Genomic DNA, 20,332 nt, shown 5'->3' with positions numbered 1-20,332 from the left:
GCAAGTGAACAGGGAGGAATACGTGTGAGTCTGTTCACTTGCCATTCAAGTGTAATTTGTCACTTCTAGCTTGGCCCTATGTATGAAATTCACTGTATGGAGTTCCAGTAATTGTTCTCTTACCTTTTACACAGACCAAGGCACTCTGGCTCATCTCCTTTTTGACACCTTCAGGCTGCACAAAAAGAGGCACAAAAACAGAAAAGAAGCACAATGAGAACAAATTAATGCAGCAAAAAATGCAAACACCTGTAAGGTGCTATAAGAACAGAGAATGAAGGGAACAGAAAGGAACACGCAATCGCCTATACTTGTGAAGTGCTGATAAGTTTTGTTTTATGATAATCTCTTCAGGTTCCAATTCCTCCACATTGCACCCCTTACCTATCCAGTCTAGCTCCTGTCAACTCTCGCTGCCTGCCCAGTTAGTCACTGGAGAGAGATCAATATGGGTAGGCGTGTTTGTCTGTAGCGGTAGAAAAGAGCAAGAGTCTAGTAGTACCTATAAGACTAACAAAATTTGTGGTAGGGGATGAAGTTTTGTGAGTCACAGCTCTTGTTTCGACGTAGTGAGCAGTGACTCGCGAAAGCTCATACCCTACCACAAATTTTGTTAGTCTTGATAAACAAATCATATGTTGCCCCAGTAACCCAATTAAAGGATTCCATAGTTAGGCTGTTAGCACAGTAGATAGTTTGCAGTGAAAATGTAATTATGGCGGTGTGGGCTGGTTATGCTGGCTGTTGTGAGTGCAGGAGAAAAAAATAACAAACCATACACTTCTTTATATTTAGAAAGGAAATAAGAGTTCTTTATTGTAGGAACTCCATACTCTGATAGGAAAGGAAGAGAGAGAGATATTCTATACTTATTTAATCTAAGGATGTACATGGACGGCAGCACAAGTCCTGCATCCATGGTTGTAAGGTGTGGAGTGGCTATGATAAATCTAGGAAGAGAAGGATGTCATGACGAGGAAGTCCTGAAAATAGCTATCTACACATCAAAGGATAATCAGTAAACTGTAAATGTCCTGAATTCTCTATCTTTCTAACTCTTTGGTTTGTCTTCCTCTGAAGCCTGAAGAAAGGGACAGCATTAAGTGCTCCTTTCTAACAAGTCTTATAGGTGCTACTGAAGTCTTGCTCATTTCTACAGTTAGACACTGCTTAGATCTCCTTTCTTCCTAATCCCTGGACTGTTTAGGCTTCTTCTCCATGGCTCCATACCTACATCTACACACCCATGCATACCCTGTCCCCTCTTTGCAGATGCATCCATGCTCATGGAACCATTGCACATACATACCAATACAGACCTCAAGTGTTATTCACCCAAGGGCAATAGGCAGTTCTTAACAGAAGTACACAACAACACTTTAGCTCTCCCAACTATTGGTGGATATTTTTATTGAGAGACCCAACAGTATGTTTGGTACTTAGTGTGGTGCTAGAGTGCAACCACTGAATTTGATGGAGAATGCATTTCCCATTCATACTGACTGGTTTCTCGTATTAAATAACACACTGTTTAACCTCTTGCAAATATCTCAGTTTTCTTGCCCCTCTAAGATCTTTGCACATCTTCAAGCTTACCTCAACCAAAAGAGGTCGGATTACTGTGTCCCGTCGTCCCTGACTCAGCTCACCTTGTTTGGCTTCAGCAGTAACCGTGAAATTCACTGTACCTGAAAGGTAATCCACGCACATAGTTTATCTCAAAATTCGGCATAGATGAAAAATAACCAGCTGTTGAGCAAATGATTGCTTAGCTGCACTTGTTCGTATACAGATCAGACCTAAACATCTGGCTGTAAATTTCATTGGGGAAATTTTGACACCAGGGCTGTTTCCAGACGGCTTACCTGCACCCGGGACGTCGCGCCACGTTTCAGATCGTGCCGGGGAAAACGCGAAATATCGCATTTTCTTGAGCAAGTTTTGCGAGAGTCGTGCGAAAAAACTCAATACTTCGTGTTTTCCCTGGCACGATCCGAAACGTGGCGCAATGTCCCGAGTGCAGGTAAGCCGTCTGGAAACGGCCCATTACATGGCAAACCACAGTCTCCTTTTCTTTCTTTGGAAGAATTTTTAAACAGATAATAAATGAACAACAAAACTTAGCGTAAGTTTTAGTGACGTTCCACAGCATTCCGGATGAAAGTAAGTAGTGTGGAAACAGCCCTTACGTTACAATTGTTAAAAAGTTAGTATTTAAGGTGTTGCTAGACTCTTGCTTATTTTTTCTGCAACAGAATAGCACAGCTACCTCTCTGAACACAAATCTCACACATTTCTAATTAGAATGAAGAGAAGTTTTGGGTAAACGAATGGACAGAAGCTGCGATTCACTTATTGATTCCAGAAAATTGGTCTTATGTAAGATGATTTGTTTCAGTTAAATCTTTCTCTGCTCTTAAAATGGAACATAAGTACATCTGAGCTCTTAAATGCTGTATATTTTAAAACGGGTTTTTATTATTTTATCTTTTATATACCACCTTTAGCATTTTACCACAAAAATGGTCACTACGATTTGTATGCAACTGTATTATTTTTTATTCAAGGGCATCAGGAAGATTGCCCAGTTATGTGAATTAACTTGGATAAAGACTGCTTATTTTTAAGGGGAGATATAATTTGGAAAAAATACCAGACCAAAGGGAGCAGAAAACGGCAAAGTGTAGTAAGAGAAGAACAGAGATGATTACCCAGTTTTTGAGGGTGAATTTTCCAGGTATAGGTCTTTCTTTCATTTGCATCTATCCTCTTGAAAGTGTTTTCTGGAGATAGGTTTTCTGCTTTGTAATCCTGGGATTCTCCCAACATAGCCCTCACCTGAGAGAGGGAAAATCAAGGAGGATATGCATCAATCGATCAATCAATCAATCAACCAATCAAGCTATGTATTAATCATTGAATAAAATGAGCAAGTATATGGCAAATCAGACCAACGCTTTAGATTAATGCCGCCCGCAAGCTCCAGTCAAGTTTTCCACTCTTGGTACCCAAGATCACTTAATGCCAAAGACTGACCAAAGATTTTATTATCCATTCAAAACCTGTTCTATATTATTGATTCCTGAATCTTCCCAAAACCGAAAGAACAGTGCATACTTGAGCGGAGTTATATCCTTGACATCAATAGCCTGAGAGCCAGTTTGTTGTAGTGGTTAGAGATGGGCACGAACAGAAATACAAACAAAAAAAAGCCATGAACAGCCCAATCAGCTGTTCGCAAACAAGCTGTTTGTGAGGCCCCCTTCTAAACAAACAGGTGGTTGTTGCAAGCCTCCTTCGTTGCTGTTCGTCAAGCCAGACAGTCTGGCACCTGCAATCAATTCCCTTGTCAATTTAGGCAGGGACTGCCTGAACTCTGCTTGAACTCCTGCTGTCGCCCTGGAAACTCCAATCTAAGCCCAATTTAGCTTGACAGACAGGTCTTCCTTTCAAGTGTGGAGCTCCAAATTTGTTACAAGGAAGCCAACACCAGGCGGGAGAGGGGCTCCCAGCTCTGGCTTAGTTTGCAGACGGTGGAGAGGGAGAGACAGTTGCTGTTGGCATTTTGATAGAGAGAGTGCATTGGAGCTTGAATTTTCTTTGTGTGTGGTGGGATAGGGATCTACCCCAAGTTCCAGGGCTGCTGCCAGGCTCTGGGGTCAAGCTATTATTTATTATTGGTACCTTTCCTGGTGCCTGCTCAGGTCAGGTTTTTGGGAGTGGTGCAGAAGGGATCTTGACCAAACTTGGATGATGGCTGGAGGAGAGCCTGCTGGCCCCCATGAACAGCCAACCACGAACATGTTCATGAACAGGGCCATGTTCATGGTTGTTCATGAGTCCCTGTTTGTGGATGGCAACGAACATCATGTTCGGGTTTTTTCTGTTCATGCCCATCTCTAACAGTGGTTAAGAGCAGAGGGACTCTAATCTGGAAAACCGGGTTTGATTCCCTACTTATACAGCCACTTACAGCCAGCTGGGTGACCTTGGGTCAGTCACAGCTTCTTGGAGTTCTCTCAGCCCCACTCACTTCACAGGGTGAGGATAATTTCATAAACTGTTCTGAATAGGAATTAAGTTGTCCTGAAGGGTGGTATATAAATCAAATGTTGTTGTTCTTACTACTACTACTACTACTACTACTAAAAAGGGTTTAACTCAGTATCTTAAAGACTAGCATTTAATTCAATGTGAACTTTTGCGAGTCACAGCTCACCTCCAAAGATATTGTTTTATTTTACAAAATACTGGAACAAGGACAAATTAACATGGCTACATCTTTGCAATCGTAATAAAAAACATCTCCCCCCCCCATGGCAGAGTGAAGATTTGACTCTGGGTTCCATAGGTCCCAGGAATGAGACACAGAAAGAACTATTTTACCTCAATGCTCTGGTTCAAGTAATTGAAGGCGTTGGCTTTAAGAATGAAAGATTCCCCTCGAATAAGGGAATAGGGTAAGGTCAGTTCAACAAAGAATGGCTGGAAAGTTGTCAGGTGTGTAGCCCTGGAGATGCCAAACCCAGTGTGGTCTTCCACACAGAACATGCTGGCTTCCCATTCTGTGATGGTGTCTGGGACGGTATACGAGAGGCTGGCCTGGCCACTAGAACTGAGACAAAGAAGGAAAACATGGATATTTTCTGAGAACATATACCAGCACATGCCCGAATGGAAGAGTCCCTCTGCCATCTAAAGAAATATCAACAGACATGTAAAAAAATCAGAATGCAAAAGTTTCAAAACATATCCTCAAACATTTACAAATAAGAAGACCAATGAACATTCACAAAGGAGATATTTGGTTTATGTTTACCTTTCTAACAGTAGCCTTCTAGTTTAAGAAGTCTTCTTTCTTTAATTAGTTAAAAAAAATACCTTCCTACTTCCCAAAATTTCAAATGGACTGGCCATTTGAAAAATTAGGCCTCCCCTAACAAATGTGAAGGAGGAATGTTGCCCTTTATATTGGGCAACCAGGTCACTCCCTTTACAAAAAGACATAAATCTGATATTAAAAAACACAACATTCTAAAGGCGGCAGTGGGAGAACATTTTAAGCTTGCAGGACACTCCATGACAGACATTACAATGTGAAAGTGCTGAAGTTGTATTTATTTGCAAATTTGGAACAATGGACTCTCCGCCAGAGATAAATCAAGACATAGAATTTTTTTTCACATTACAGATGCCTCCTTTCTGCACTTTGCACTTCTGCTCTATCAAGATAATTACAACATGTATTATAGCTACCTTCCTGACACTCTAATTTACAGTACCCCTCCCATCCTCTGCCTGGATTATAAAGACTCCTTCCTTTTCCTACTCCTTATATCTGACAAAGCGAGCTTTGACTCCTGAAAGTTCATACTTTGGAAATCTTGGTGTTTAAGGTGTTATTGGGGCAGGATTGATCTCTCCTTTGTCACTTAATGGGGGTTACAAGGATCCTACCTCCAGGTGCCAGTGGATATTATTGCAAATAGAGCCACCCCTACCCACATGACTGTATTTTAGTTTTCTTTGTTAAAAAAAAAAGTGATTCCGCACACGTTGGATAATGCACTTCCAATCCTCTTTATGGATCATTTGGAATGGATTTTTTTTGTGTGCGGAACAAAAAATCCACTTCAAACAATTGATAAAGTGCATTGAAAGTGCATTATCCAACGTGTGTGGAATCAGCCAAAGAAATAAACCATTTTGGGGGGACAAAGGTGTTAACTGATCAACATAACCTGCTCAGTTTGAAACAGAAGTCCAATGGCACCTTACAAACAAACAAAGTTTATTCCAGCAGAAGATTAGGTGAGTCGGAGATAATTTCCTTAGATACAACATTTCATTGTTTGTTTGCACACATAGGGCCATATTAGATGTGATGGTATATTCACAGATCCAATGACAGCCCAATTGAACTTTGAAAACAACCAAAAGGGAGCTTTGACTCTCGAAAGATCATATTCTGGAAATCTAGTTGGTCTTTAAGGTGCTAATGGACCAGAAAAGCAAAAATGACTCACTTGACAGGAACTATATTCCACAGCCATGTTTCAGGAAAGAAGTGCCTCGTGGTCTCAATGAAGCCACCACTAGGAGAACTACTATAACGCATACTCTCACTTACTAGAAACAAAAGACAAAACAGAGAAAAACAGAAAGTGGCTCAACTGTAGGAAGGGGAAACAAGCATAACATTGACCTGCATAGGGGAAAGTGTGTGATCTCTTCCCCCCCCCCCCCCGTTTGCAATTTTGAGGCCCTTTCATTTTTCACTGGTTTTAATTACAATTGTTTAGTTTCTTGTTAAGTTTTGCTTATGTCATTTGTTCTCGTTCCCTTTCACTTGCCCTATAATGTTAATGTTTTGCATCCAAATGGCACAACATATTCTGGAGTTCTACTACTCCTGTGGGGCTTCACACTTGCCAAATTTTAGAGAGACAGTCTCTCTCTACATGAGACATCTGACAGGTGAAGAACACACGTTGGGAGATGCAATGTTAGCTAGGAAGGGTAGTTTAAAAAGACAGAGCTGGTGGCAGAGTGAAAGCTTTGCTCTACACTGGAGCTGTGTGAAGGGGCTGTGAAATGCTAGAAGGGAAACTTCAGCCCATTATAACCTCTCCAGGTCCAAGCCCGGCTCTGGAAGGCAGCTCCAGCCCATTTCCATTTCTTGCTACCTCTGGTTGCAATCCATTTCTTGCCCTCTGGTTGCGATCCCACACAGTTTTAAGACTGGAGAGGTAAAATTGACAGAGCTGTCAGGGAGGCAAAGATGAAATTAACAAACCCTCTGAGAGCGATCTCTGCCAGCTCTGACTTTTAAAATTATGCTTCCTGGCTAACATCGCCTCTCCCTACACTTGATGAACACGCGTCGAGGTGTCTTCTGTAGAGAGACTAAAGATGTAATCAAAAATAGGCTTGTCATCTATTTCAGCAATAGTTTCCCACTCTGTATCACTCTCACCCCCCCCTCCACACAATCTTTCTGCTAACTGTACATATTGTTCAGGCCTATGAATCCATTTATTTGCACTGCCAACATAAAAATACATGGAACATAAAATGAATTAATTTTTTTTAGTAGTCTTGCTTTTCCCTGTAAGTTTCTTCTATAGCAATAAATGAAAAAAATGGGGCACCTTTGTTTTCAAAAAGAATTGCATCTCTTGCATTAAACATGCACACTATTGAAACTTCCTAGGCAGGCCTCACTCTTTGGCCAGATCTAAGGGTTTACCTTCAATTTGCAAACAGTGGTGATAGCAGCAAGATTAACCCTAGCTCCTGTGAATTTTCTTTCATTTATGTGCAATATAGACTCAAAGAGGCCTGCAGCGGTCTTCTCTCCCCATTTTATCCTTGCAACAAACTTGTGAGGTAGGTTCGGCCGAGAGGGTGATGGGCCCAAAGTCACTTAACAAGCTTCCATGGCAGAGTAGAGATTTGAACCTAAGACTCCCAGACCTTAGCCTGGCACTCTATCCACTGTACCACACTGGCTCTCCAGTTATAAAATGTAAAGATAGAGGATGTGCAGCATTGGTCGGTAGGGATGCCATGCGGGAGGACCGGGGACCCGAGGTGGCGTCCCCCCCCACCTTTCCTCCCATGCCAACCAGAAGGCAGAGAGTGGAAGAAGAGGACCCCCTGCCCCCAGCAGGGGAATGACATCCTTATGCGTTGGTGGGAGCTCAGATGTTCCCTCTTCACACTTCTCCAACACAAATTGTTTTTTTAAAAGGTTTTTTTTCTTCTGCTCTCCTCTCTGAGCCCCATTAAGAAAATGCACACAGCTTAAGCCATCAAAGGCCACCTCTTATGTAAGAGTTACAACAGGATGTTAGGCCTGGTGAGTAGATTGGAGTACACAGGCTCCTAAATTTCGTTGTTGGAACACCTGGCATGTGATAGTCATTATGTTTACTTGTGGTCCCCGGCCCTAAGGAAGCCCGCCTCGCTTCAACCAGGGCCAGGGCCTTTTCTGTCCTGGCCCCAGCCTGGTGGAACACTCTGTCAATGGAGACCCGGGCCCAGCGGGACATATTATTGTTCTGCCGGGCCTGTAAGGCAGAGCTGTTCCGCCAGGCATTTGGTGGTTGAAGGGGGCGGTGCCATGTCGGCCTCCCACCTTTGGGGTGGGGGAGGGTTCTCCCCACCATTGCACTTCGTTAATTTGTTTCATTATTTGTATATTGATTTTAGTATTGTTGTTCACTTGTTTTTATAGATTTTAAACTGTTCACCGCCCAGAGCCCCTGGGGGTGGGCGGTATATAAATTGAAATACAAATAAATAAATAAATAAATAAATAAATAAATAAATAAATAAATAAATAAATAAATAAATAAATAAATAAATAAATAAATAAATAAATAAATAAATAAATAAAAATTAATGCTGAAACAAACCAAACCCCTCAAATAAAGCAATGCATGAAATGTATAGACAATTTCTTAATCCTCTCTCTTCCATTCCTCAGAATATCCCACCCGACAAATGTTTCATGGTCTGTCAGGTCAGAAAAAGAGTTGAATAACCACTGCTACACTCCTTTGTAGATTCTTTTATGCATATTTCTGTAGAGCTCCGTTTAATGCTTTTAAACACTAGTATACAGAATTCAAACCATGCTGGACTGATGTTCACATTGCTTTGATTATCACTTTGGTCAAGTGAATTTAGAATTAACAGACTTGACTGACAAACCAAAAGCTGAATTCGATGTTATTGTCTTGCAGTGGCCCAGCAGCACTCAGAGTGGAAACGCACGAGACAAATTACACGTGAAGACCACTTGATTGGTCCCACAAGAGTCCCTGGGCGCAGTAGTCGAACCCTCCCCTCTTCAAGCAACTGGAGGAAAACCGAGCGAAGTGGATTTTTTTGCAATTGACAGCTTCTCAACTGGAGAGATTCTCTCTTTCAAAAATCCAGTTGGCTGGTTTTCCTTCAGGAGTTCAGAGACGGGGTTGTGGGGGGTGATGTAACAGGACCCTACGGGGAGAAGAAGAATGGGAGGGACTAGGTTTCTCTCTCACTTGCAAAACACCTCTGCTTTTTTCCTGCCTCTTGTTACATTGTTCCCAACCTCACCCCACATCCTGAGCTCCAGGAGGATTTTTGAAAGAGAGAAAGAATGTGAGAAAGTCCCTCCCAGTTGCAATTCTCCCTGGCTGAGCTGAGATTCACGTCGATTGGCTGGGTTTTTTAAACTACAATTCCCAGGGATCCTTGCAGGATCTGACACTCACCTGTGCATCTCCTGTGTTTTGACCCTTAGTTATTTGGTCCTTCCAGGCAAGTAGCTACAATGCCAAAGCCTGTTTCCTTTGGAGAGGAATGTATGCCAAGGCATTGCAGGGCATTACACCGGACGGGGCCAAATAGCAAAAGCCAGAGCGTCACTTACTTTCTAACACTTTGGGTGTTACATGGATACTTACGAGCAATACCACGTTCACCATAACCTGAGGAAATTTTCTTGCACTCAAGATCACTTTGGCACACAACAGGCTTCCGCAGTGGAGAGCTGGTGAAAACCTTGAGTCCCAAATCCTTAAAATAGATAGAAAGTTATTTGAATGATTTCAAACACATCATATTTTCTAATTGCTGCCCATTTGACCTGGACCCAGTATAGATGGCCCAAACTCCTTGTAAGTCAAAGAACAATGTTTAGTGCCTTGCTTCACCTTCTAGACAGCACATGAAATACTCTCTAGGAGCTTCCATACTGGCTCACCCTTTGGAGTTGCTTTTTTTCCTTGGGATTTTTGAGCGAGAATACCTGTAAATTACCTGGGGACGCTCAAGTGCAGGATTTTGTGTGTGTTTCTCGCCACTTTCATGGGAGCTCCCTTTGTGTGACTGCATCTGCAAGTGAGTCCAGAAGGCAGAGCGCCAATTCAGCTCTGTTTTTGCTGTGAGAACAGGTACTGTAGGTTCCTTTGAATTGCCAGTTTACATTTCTTTAAGGTGTGAAAATATCTGCATTTCAATGAATGGATATGGGGAAAACTGGGATAGTTTTAGCAATTGAGAAGGAACTGATATTGAATGTGTGAATGTATTCATGCAGAGCAAACTGAAGTGTGACGGTGCGAGTGAGTGCATGGAAAGTTGGTATGGGGGCACATGAAATGAGGTTCACTTGAGTGTCCCTAGGTACTTAGTAACATGTTATTTCCACTCTTAGTCACTGGGAGCTGTTGAGTAGTAGTTCAGGGCAACCACCAATTCTTCTCAGTCCTGCCTTGTATCAATTGCTGTCCAGTCTTTGCTTATAGATTGCTTTTTGCTGATTTGACTATTAATATAAAATTATAATAGCTATTATGATTTTATTAATTTAAATGCTGCTTTTATATGGTTATGGCAGAGCTTTTAAATATGGTTTCTATTTTATTAATATTTGTAGCTTGACTGCTGCAAGCAGCCTTGCGTACCAACTGCAGGGACTAAAATGCCACCACAAGTGATGGGACCGTCTTGCTGTTCTTCTACATGACTGGTATAAAGCAATTCAGTGTATCCGTTGACCAAGTGTGATTGCAGAAATCCTTTTGCTTCCTAAACAAAAAGTGACTTTGAAACTTGTGTTAATTACATTGCTGGCATTACTACACAGGTATTCATACATGAACACAGTGTCTGCTTTTGTGGAAAAAAATACTCTGCTTTTAGAGTCCGAGAGGTCTCTGAATTAGAAGTGCTGCTCTTGGAGGGACTGCTACTGCCAAGTAGCACTATGCCAGCCAAAATTATTTTAGAGGCCACTTCTCCCATAGATCCAGAAGAGTCAGCTGTGTTAGTCTGTTAGTTGCAAAATAGTAAAGAGTCCAGGAGCACCTTTAAGACTAACAAACTTTATTATAGCATAAGCTTTTGAGAACCACAGCTCTCTTCATCAGATGCATGCTGTGGTTCTCATAAGCTAATGCTATAATAAAGTTTGTTTGTCTTAAAGGTGCTGCTGGATACTTCTCCCATGCCACTCTCAAGCAGGAGAAGGGTTGCCAACCTCTAGGTGTGACCTGGAAAACTCTAAGAATTTCAACTGATCTCCAGACTACAGAAATTGGATCCCTTGGAGACAATAGCTGCTCTGGAAGGTGAACACTATGAAATCACCACCTTGCTGAGGTCCTTCATCTCCCCAAAGCCCATGCTTCCCAGGCTCTGCTCCCAAATATCCAGGAATTTCCCAACCTGGAGTTGACAACCCTAAGTGGAGCAGTTAAAGCAAAAATGGGCTTTTCCAGTTTAGCTCTTTCCTGCTCCCAAGGAAGTGAAACGACCGCATGAAGCAGCGTGGTTGTCTGATCACTCCACTTGCATGTAGATAAGTGTCCTCCCCTCTTCACTGTGATGGTGAAGAGCGGAGAGGGAGCTGTTTCTCAATTAGCCTGCCATTTCTCCTCCAGAGCTCACTTTAGAAATTCTCCTATGTTAGTTTCAAAATGACAAATGTGGAGTGTGCTGGAAGTGCGCTTTCCCTTCACAATATTTTCACCCCCTCCCTTACATTAGAGCTGTAATCAATCCCGATTTTATTGAATCCAGTTTTTTTTTTAAAGCACCCACATGGAGCTTTTACACAGGGGTAAAGTATCACACAAAGAGAAACAAAGAAATGCACACATTTCTTGTGCATAGAGCCGCTGTATGTGTAGAAATGACCCTTGGAAAATCTAGTGTTTGGTTTGCATTTACGAAAGTATATACATGGTAAACAGGGCTTTTTTTCAGCTGGAACGCAGTGGAACGGAGTTCCGGAACCTCTTGAAAATGGTCACATGGCTGGTGGCCCCGCCCCCTGATCTCCAGACAGAGGGGAGTTTAGTTCAGCGGTGCAGAGGGCAATCTCAACTCCCCTCTGTCTGGAGATCAGGGGGCGGGGCCACCAGCCATGTGACCATTTTCTCCGAGGGCAACCCACTGTGTTCCACCACCTCTTTTCCCAGGAAAAAAGCCCTGATGGTAAATACTTGAATTGCCTCTATTCACTGTGAATATTTGCATGCTTTTAAGTGGTGTGAGCTCCCATTATGCATGCTCAGTCGCCTTCCAGTACATGTGATTGTAAAGTCTGGAACGAACGAGCGAGATTACTCTGTTATTGCATTTCATCAGCACTATAAACCACAAGGGCCACCAAATGGCTGTTCAAAACTGTGCATGTGCAACACTTGGTACACAATTTGGCAATAATGGAAGACTCCTAATGCCTCTCATGCTTCAGAAACTAAACTAGGTAATTTTGAACACCAAAATACAGGGAATTTAGATGAAGAGAATTGCAGAAACATCCCTGCTTATCAACCGGAACTGCTCTGAGCCCGTTCGCAGGGAGGGATACAAATATGAAAAAATAGATACATAAATAAATGTGCCACAAATCTGAATAACTGATACTTGGGATATGGATATGTGAACAGCATCTAAATTAAGTTGTCTTCCATTCACAGATGTAGAATGATTCACATATACCGTAAGAGACAACTTTTAATGTCAGAGGGTAGGAAGCAAATTTGTCATAGTGTGGGCCACAGGGACAGCAACAGCTTGAAGTCTGAAACATTACCCATCTTCTCTTCCTCCTGCTAGACTCTTTGTTGACTATGAAGTCTTTTGGCTTCCAAAATACTTATACATGCTCTCTTGGAGTACTGCAATATCTACAGAGCTCATGAGAATACACTCCCAACACGCTGTGAAATGTCACTGCTACCTTTTCCAAAGTTTCTCCCTCGAAGGCTTTCACTGCCGGAGAACGATGGTTATTGTGGGTTTTCTGGGCTGTATTGCCGTGGTCTTGGCATTGTAGTTCCTGACATTTCGCCAGCAGCTGTGGCTGGCATCTTCAGAGGTGTAGCACCAAAAGACAGAGATCTCTCAGTGTCACAGTGTGTCTCACTGTGACACTGAGAGATCTCTGTCTTTTGGTGCTACACCTCTGAAGATGCCAGCCACAGCTGCTGGCGAAACATCAGGAACTACAATGCCAAGACCATGGCAATACAGCCCGGAAAACCCACAACAACCATTTTTCTCCCTCTCTGATTATCGTAACAGGTCAACTTTTTTCTCTCACTTCCTATGATCTTTACTTCCTGCCCAGATTCTACTTGAATGCATGCAAGCAGTTTAGAAAATGCTGAGAACAGTTCTGAAAGTCATCTAGACTTCTTATTTTGTGCACACATTCAAAGTTGGCTTTGTTCCATATTACTTGCCCCTGCCAGTGTGCTCAGCTTGGTTCCCTTTGGCTACTGAGTGCATTTAGGGGAGCAAGAGGCGAGAAGGACAAGGAGTCTATCACTCCCTCTGACCGCCACCTGCACAATCTCAGCTCCTGTTCACCACTGCTCGCATGCTCAGCTTCCTCTGCCTGCAGAGTGCTTTTAGGGGAGCTGGCGGTGGCAAGAGAGAGCCAAGCAGACTAGAGGAGATGCCTAGAGAAAGAATCTCTGCCAGGGAGAAGAGGGGGATTCCCCCCCTCTTCTCCTTGGCAGGGGTTCTCTCTTACTACATTTCCCATGGAATCTTGCGGGAAACCGACACGTGTCTTCCACTCGTTAGGTGTCTCGTCTACTTTGGCTCTAAAGTGAAATTTGCTACATTTCAATTGGGCCATACCTTCTATATATTGTTTTCCCCCCCTCACTATGCTGCTGGTGATAAATGAATGGTCCGCACTGTTGACTTAATAAGGGCAACAATGCCGGGCCCTAAATAGAAACCAACATACCTTGATAATGTCATAGACATTCCTGTCATTGGTAACATTCACAGGCAAATAGTACAAGCCATTAAAAAAAGTCTCTGTCAACGGAATGCATGCCTCTTTAGGGTCATCTTCCAGGTTTAGGCCACCGTAATAATAACCGTAAGAATGCATATGTGAAAACCGGTTGTACACCTGATGAGAAAGAGAGAATGGATTTAGGCTTCAGATAGAAGTGGAGAGCAGCAATTCACTGCAAGCAAGATACAATATGGGCATCACTTTAAAAGAATGAGGATTTATTTATTTATACTCTACCTTTTTCCATATCAGAGACCAAAGTGGCTCACACTGTTCTCATATCCATTTAATCTCCACAACAACCCTGTGAGGTAGGTTAGGCTGAGAGTGTGTGACTGGCCCAAGATCACTCAGCAAGCTTCCATGGCAGAGTGGGGATTCGAACCCGGGTCTCCCAGATCCTAGTTTGAAACTTTAACTGCTACCCCATACTTACTAAATGCTCAAGATTTATGTGTGAAGGGTTTTTAATGAGGTTTCAAAGACCTTAAACAGCACAATTTTTCAAATAGCATGATTTACCCACTCTACCTTAATCTTTTCACTTCAAACAGAAGAGCCAAAGCTAACAATTGCCCAAAGTCTCAGGGCCAAGCTAGAAGTGACGAATTACTCTTGAATGGTATTCCTCCCTGTTTACTTGCACTCCACTCGATCATGTAGTAATGGCCCAATCAACCCCAAACAACAGGGGGAGATTTACTTAGGGCCAAGCTAGAAGTGACAAATTACTCTTAAATGGCAAGTAAACAGACTCACATGCATTCCTCCCTGTTCACTTGCCATTCAAGTGTAATTTGTCACTTCTAGCTTGGCCCTCAGTGATGAGACTAGATCCATAGTGTTTTCCCTTTGGCGGGGGAAGGTCTCTGGTACTCAATTAGATGAGTTCCATAGTTGCATGGCTTCTTTCTATGCAGCTTCTGAGCGTTGGTCTTCCTTGCCTGCCTCAAAACTTCACCCTCATCTCTTTCCCTTTGATCCTCTTTCTGAAGATTTTCAGCTATAAAGCATCTTCACCTGAGCTCACCTCTCTTTCCTCTTGGCTCTATCCAGGGCTTTTTTTCAGGGGAAACGTGGGGGAACGGAATTCCGGAACCTCTTGAAAATGATCACATGGCTGGTGACCCTGCCCCCTGATCTCCAGACAGAGGGGAGTTGAGATGGCCCTCCGTGCCGCTTTGTGGCGCGGAGGGCAATCTCAACTCCCCTCTGTCTGGAGATCAGGGGGCGGGGCCAACAGCCATGTGACCATTTTCTCCGAGGGCTACCCACTGAGTTCCACCACCTCTTTTCTCAGAAAAAAAGCCCTGGCTCTATCCCAAAGCGGTATCTTGCTTGAGATCACCAAATTTTGTACCTTGACTCCCCCCTCCTCTTAGCACGCTCTGCATTGGAGATACTTCTGTAGGAAAAATCAAGGAAGGCGCTTCACCAGTCCCTCATCCTTCTCACTAAGCTAGAGACATCTCCAGTCCGACTGGAGGGAAGAGCCCCTCCCAACTCTGAATGGAAGGAATGTAGAAATCTAGGGCTTACTATCTCGGGAGACAGGTCTGCTCCACGCCTCAAAAGCAGGACGCTCTTATCCACAGCCTGCAAGGCACAGAAGGAATTGGAGGCAGCTTTGATGTCAAGGTTGACACTGGCGGCTGGTAGGGCTTGTTTTTCAGAGAACTTCAGACTGACCTGGAATGGAACAGTGGCATTAGTGGGAAAGAGACCATCATTCTCCTTTGAAGGACCACGTATTACTCACAATAAAGTAGCCACATACATCTTTTTTTGTCTACTGTTGGATTGTGTGTACTTGCCAGATGTCTTTCTCCTTTACCCACCTCTCACTTCAGAAAATGGCAGCTGCCACCATGGAAATATCACATCTGCACAACATGATCCTACTTTACTACCTTACATTATGGCATCTGCTTATCTAAACAACAACCCTTTCTCCCATAAAGCCACCAATGACTGTTGAATTGGAACAGGATTTAAATCAAGAAAAGGGGAATGGATTAAACAATGTGAAGTGAGTCCCAGAACTGGTGTTCCTAGACACTTCCTCAGTGGCAAACCACCAACCACATTACAGACAGAAATTTAGTTATTTCAAATCTATACGTGAAAGCCATGGTTCTGTTTTACTCTTAGGCCATTTCCAGATGGCTTACCTTCACCCGGTACGTCGCGCCTTGTTGCGGTGAAATATCGCATTTCCTCGCGCAAGTTTTGTGCGATGTTGCACAAAACTCACGTGAGAAAATGCGATTTCGCATTTTCACCGCAATGAGGCGCTACATACCGGGTGAAGGTAAGCCATCTGGAAACGGCCTTAGTCTTCTCTTTCTGCCATCTCTTGCTCTTCTAACCCTCCTTTCCTCTTTATTTCATTTTAAAAGATTTATAGGCCCACATTTCTCCTGAGTATCTCAGGACGCAAGATGGACCACAGTAATTTACAAAACATTTACAAAAGCATTAAAAACAGGTATAGAACATTAAAACCAGTCCAAAGATCTGTTAGTGGAAGAATAGCGGATATTCTTCCACTGCCCAGGCTCAAGTTGCCCCCAAAGATCTCCAGAACCACTCTTGTTTTGTAGACCTTCCAGAAAACCAGAAGATAGAAGCCCCCTTCATATCTTCTCGGAGGTTGTTACAGAGGGATGGGGTGGCCGCTGAAAAGGTTTGAGCCCAGATTGCTGCCAAATGTGCCTTAGATATTTCACCTTCTCCTTTCCGAGGCCTCTTGCCTGCCTTCTACAAATCGGCTGAGTTCATTGTCAGAGGATTCAGCACTTCCACAACATACTTTCAATGCATTACAATATAAGGTAAACAACTATCTTTAATTGTAAGATCCGGGGTCCTCCAGTAGCACCTTAAAGACCAACTAGATTTCCAAAGTATGAGCTTTTGAGGCTCAAAGCTCCCTTCCTCAGCTCATACTCTGGAAATCTAGTTGGTCTTTAAGGACCGACACATGGACCAATGGATCCTCTTGATATGTTCCATCAATTTTTCTTCCCTAAAATCCTCTCTCTTCCTCCCAGTATACCTTCAGCCATGGCATGGCTAGAACTCGAATTCTGTCAGATTTCAACAATAGCATGGTACCATGCTATAAAGTTTAGATTATCACTTGGTGAATCAAATGCTCTACCATCCTTACTGCACTTAGTAACAGCTGACTCTTTGTTGGGAACTTGGCTCAGCCCAATTGACTCAAAGCGTGCTATACTAAGCTTGAACCTAAATTTCAGGGACTCACTGAAAAAAAATCCTGTTAACTATACGAAATCTACTACTTAAAAAAGACTGAGCTATGCTAAAACTCCAAGCAGATCAGAAATGCTCTACTATTTACTTCCATTTATCTTATCAGAAAGTGTTTAAGTTGTCTAAGTACTTCTTTTATCTAACAGTTCCAAAGTATCACCACTCTTTCCTGGTACTTAGATGGAATGTGTTACCTTCTGCTGAAATGAAGGGCTATTTTAGTAGAAACCCACTTGAAACCTGTTCTGTACTTAATGTAAAGATCAAGTTGACTCAATTGTCCATATCCTTTTTAGTTGCCCTTATTATATGTCACTTTGTAACCAATATATTACTCCCTGGACTGATTGGCTACAGAATATTTCAAAACAGAAATTAAAGATCTTACTATCAGGCAAGATAAAAAAATTCACATGTGATTTTACCTATGCAGTTATAAATCACTCAAAAATACTTCCATGTATAGCTTGTAGGCTGTTACATTACAGAGAAAGGACAGGAAGTGACCTGGATCTTGCTCTTACTAGAGACCCACATGGCTAACCACCTGAAACCATCTTTAACTGTGTTTCCGATATAGTTTTTGATGCGCAACCTGTACTCTGGACAAGAGTCTACTGTCAGGAAAGAATATGGGGAAACAGAATGGTTTCCAATTGGCAAGGGTGTCAGACAAGGAAGGATACATATTATTTCCCTACCTGTTCAACCTCTATGCATAGTGTATTATAAGGAAAGCTGGATTAGATCTAGAAGAAGCTGGAGTGAAAATTGCTGGAAGGAACATTAACATATGCAGATGATACCACATTACTAGCAGAAAATAACAAAGACTTGAAGCAACTTACTGGTGAGGTTAAAAGAGAAAGTGCCAAAGCAGGACTACAGCTTAACATCAAGATGACAAAAGTAAGAACTACTGAGGAATTACACAGTTTTAAAGTTGACAATGAGGAAATAGAAATTGTCCAAGATTTTCTATTCCTTGGCTCAATCATCAACGAAAAGGGAGATTGCAAGGAAGAAATCAGAAGAAGATTGAGACTTGGAAGAGCAGCTTGTGGGGGAGCTAGAGAAGATCCTTAAAGACAAAGATGTCTCTCTAGTAACCAAGATCAAGATAATCCAAACTATGGTATTCTCCATTACAATGTATGGATGTGAAAGTTGGACAGCGAAGAAAGCTGATAGGAAGAAAATTGATTCATTTGAAATGTGGTGCTGGAGGAGAATTCTGCAGATACCATGGACAGCCAAAAAAATAAGTGGCTATTAGATCAAATCAAGCTTGAATCCTCCCTAGAAGCTAAAATGACAAAACTGAGGCTATTGTACTTTGGTCACATCATGAGAAGACAAGATTATCTGCAAAAGTCAATAATGCTAAGAAAAGCGGAAGGCAGGAGGAAAAGAGGAAGACCCAAAATGAGATGGCTTGACTCAGTCAAAGAAGCCACATCCACCAGTCTCCATGATCTGAGCAAGTCTGTTAATAATAGGACATTTTGGAGGTCTTTCCTTCATAGGGTCACTATAGGTCAGAGGTGACTTGACAGCACATAACACACACTGATTCAGCTCCTAGCTTTCTTTCTTGTCCCAAAGGAAAACTAGATGACTAACAATAATCCAGAATATATTATGCTTCCCCCCACCCACCCCCGTTCTCCTTGCCCTTAGGAACCAGTGTTACAACAAAGCACAGAAAAATGAACAGAAACGTATTTCAGCCTGAGGCTGATCAGCTCTCACCTTGTTTCTGAAGCAGTTTTCAACTCTCAATAAGGTGCTATCAGCCACAAGCTCACCATCATGCAAGATATAAACCAGCATCTTTGCTCTTGGAGCCAACCTATAATCAACATCCAGTGAGACCGAGAAGGTGCCAGGTTGTCCAACTGTGGGGGGGAAATGTGAAATTACAGTTGGCACAGGAGTCAGGAAAAGGGGGCAAGAAAAGATAGTAAGCTAGTTAAACGGTTGCCTGAGGCAAAACAAATTGGAGACTATTGGCTCAATATGTGTGTGTCTCTGAGTCTCTCTATACAAGACAGCTTATATGAGGACGCTCAAGTGTATGAAGATGCAACGTTAGCCAGGAAGTGTAGTTTAAAAAGACAGTGCTAAAGGCTGTGTCAATTTCACCTCTGTACACAGAGCCAGCAGAGATCACTCCTCAGAGGGTTTATTAACTGACAGAGGGCGCCGCGAGGTGATGAAATTAACAAACCTTCTGAGGAGTGATCTCTGCCAGCAATGTGTAGAGAGGTGAAATGGACACAGCCTTTGGCTTTTAAAACTATACTTCATGTCTGACATTGTGTCTCCCTACATTTGAGCATCCCTACACTTGGTACGGTACAGGAATGGCTACAGTTTCATTCTGACCAGAGAAACGTGAAAGGAATTTTGCTAGTCCTACTGAAATTCTCCTTCCTTTGAAATCCACCAGAATTTTCACCCAAGGAAGAACCTCTAAATTTATCCTGACAATTACACAGTTAAAACTCACTCAGTAGAGACTAATTCTGGCTGCTATAGCATGAGCTGCTCTAGGTGGGGGATTGGCCACTTGGTGTCTCAACAGTTCTTACGCCTCAACTGCATTTTCAAAAGATCTGGCCCTGGCAATTGTTGTCTCCAAAGTATTAGAGTCTACTTGCAAAATCATAGCACTTACATGTGACGTGGACTTGTTGTTTACCACTTGCCACCACTTTGCCTTCAGTCATCAGCTGTAAGAAACAGAAGAAAGAATGAACATTTTGGGAATGTTTGCAAAGCATAGTTATAAACAGACGCTCAACCAGGTTTCCCTTCTTCGCCTTATGGAGATCTTAAATGCTGCAACATTCCAGCAGCAACGCTTAGTGCTTTTCAGACATGTTTTACCCCACCAGATTCTCCCTGCCCCATTTCTCCTCACACAACTCTGCCACAGCCTTGAATTCTGCTCTAGTGTTTCAGTTCTACTCTTCATGAACCCTACAGAGCAAGTGTGTAGCATGGAGATCAAGGATCTTCAGCAAGTTAGAAGATGGCCCTTCAGACTGGGGGAAGTTTGTGCACCCTCAGATAGGATATATGCCTCTATTATCTACCGTTAGGCAATATTCTTGGTGTCACGATGTAATAGCGCTAATTGGCTCAAACCAGAACACCCCAAGAAACTATGGAAGCATCCTTCCCTGATCTAGTAAACAGCAAGTGAAGAAGCACTATCAAACTAAAGTT

The 20,332-nt window shown here is 42.6% G+C and overlaps 1 protein-coding gene across 1 annotated transcript in view; it reads right to left on the bottom strand.

The window, feature by feature from the left end:
* Positions 1-20,332, bottom strand: part of LOC129345202 (ovostatin-like) — an 88,240-nt gene that overhangs the window by 25,036 nt on the left and 42,872 nt on the right. The window contains exons 13-22 of the mRNA XM_055002209.1: positions 19,779-19,833; positions 18,851-18,996; positions 15,359-15,508; positions 13,763-13,933; positions 9,456-9,567; positions 6,027-6,129; positions 4,387-4,615; positions 2,712-2,838; positions 1,597-1,688; positions 124-175 (exon numbers count right to left, since the gene is read on the bottom strand). Of these exons, the coding sequence (XP_054858184.1) occupies positions 124-175; positions 1,597-1,688; positions 2,712-2,838; positions 4,387-4,615; positions 6,027-6,129; positions 9,456-9,567; positions 13,763-13,933; positions 15,359-15,508; positions 18,851-18,996; positions 19,779-19,833 (1,237 nt within the window). The remainder of the gene's footprint in view (positions 1-123; positions 176-1,596; positions 1,689-2,711; positions 2,839-4,386; positions 4,616-6,026; positions 6,130-9,455; positions 9,568-13,762; positions 13,934-15,358; positions 15,509-18,850; positions 18,997-19,778; positions 19,834-20,332) is intronic.

This window comes from Eublepharis macularius, chromosome 18 (genome assembly GCF_028583425.1).
Source record: "Eublepharis macularius isolate TG4126 chromosome 18, MPM_Emac_v1.0, whole genome shotgun sequence".
Classification (NCBI taxonomy): Eukaryota; Metazoa; Chordata; class Lepidosauria; order Squamata; family Eublepharidae; genus Eublepharis; species Eublepharis macularius.
This window is presented reverse-complemented; position numbering and strand designations above follow the sequence as displayed.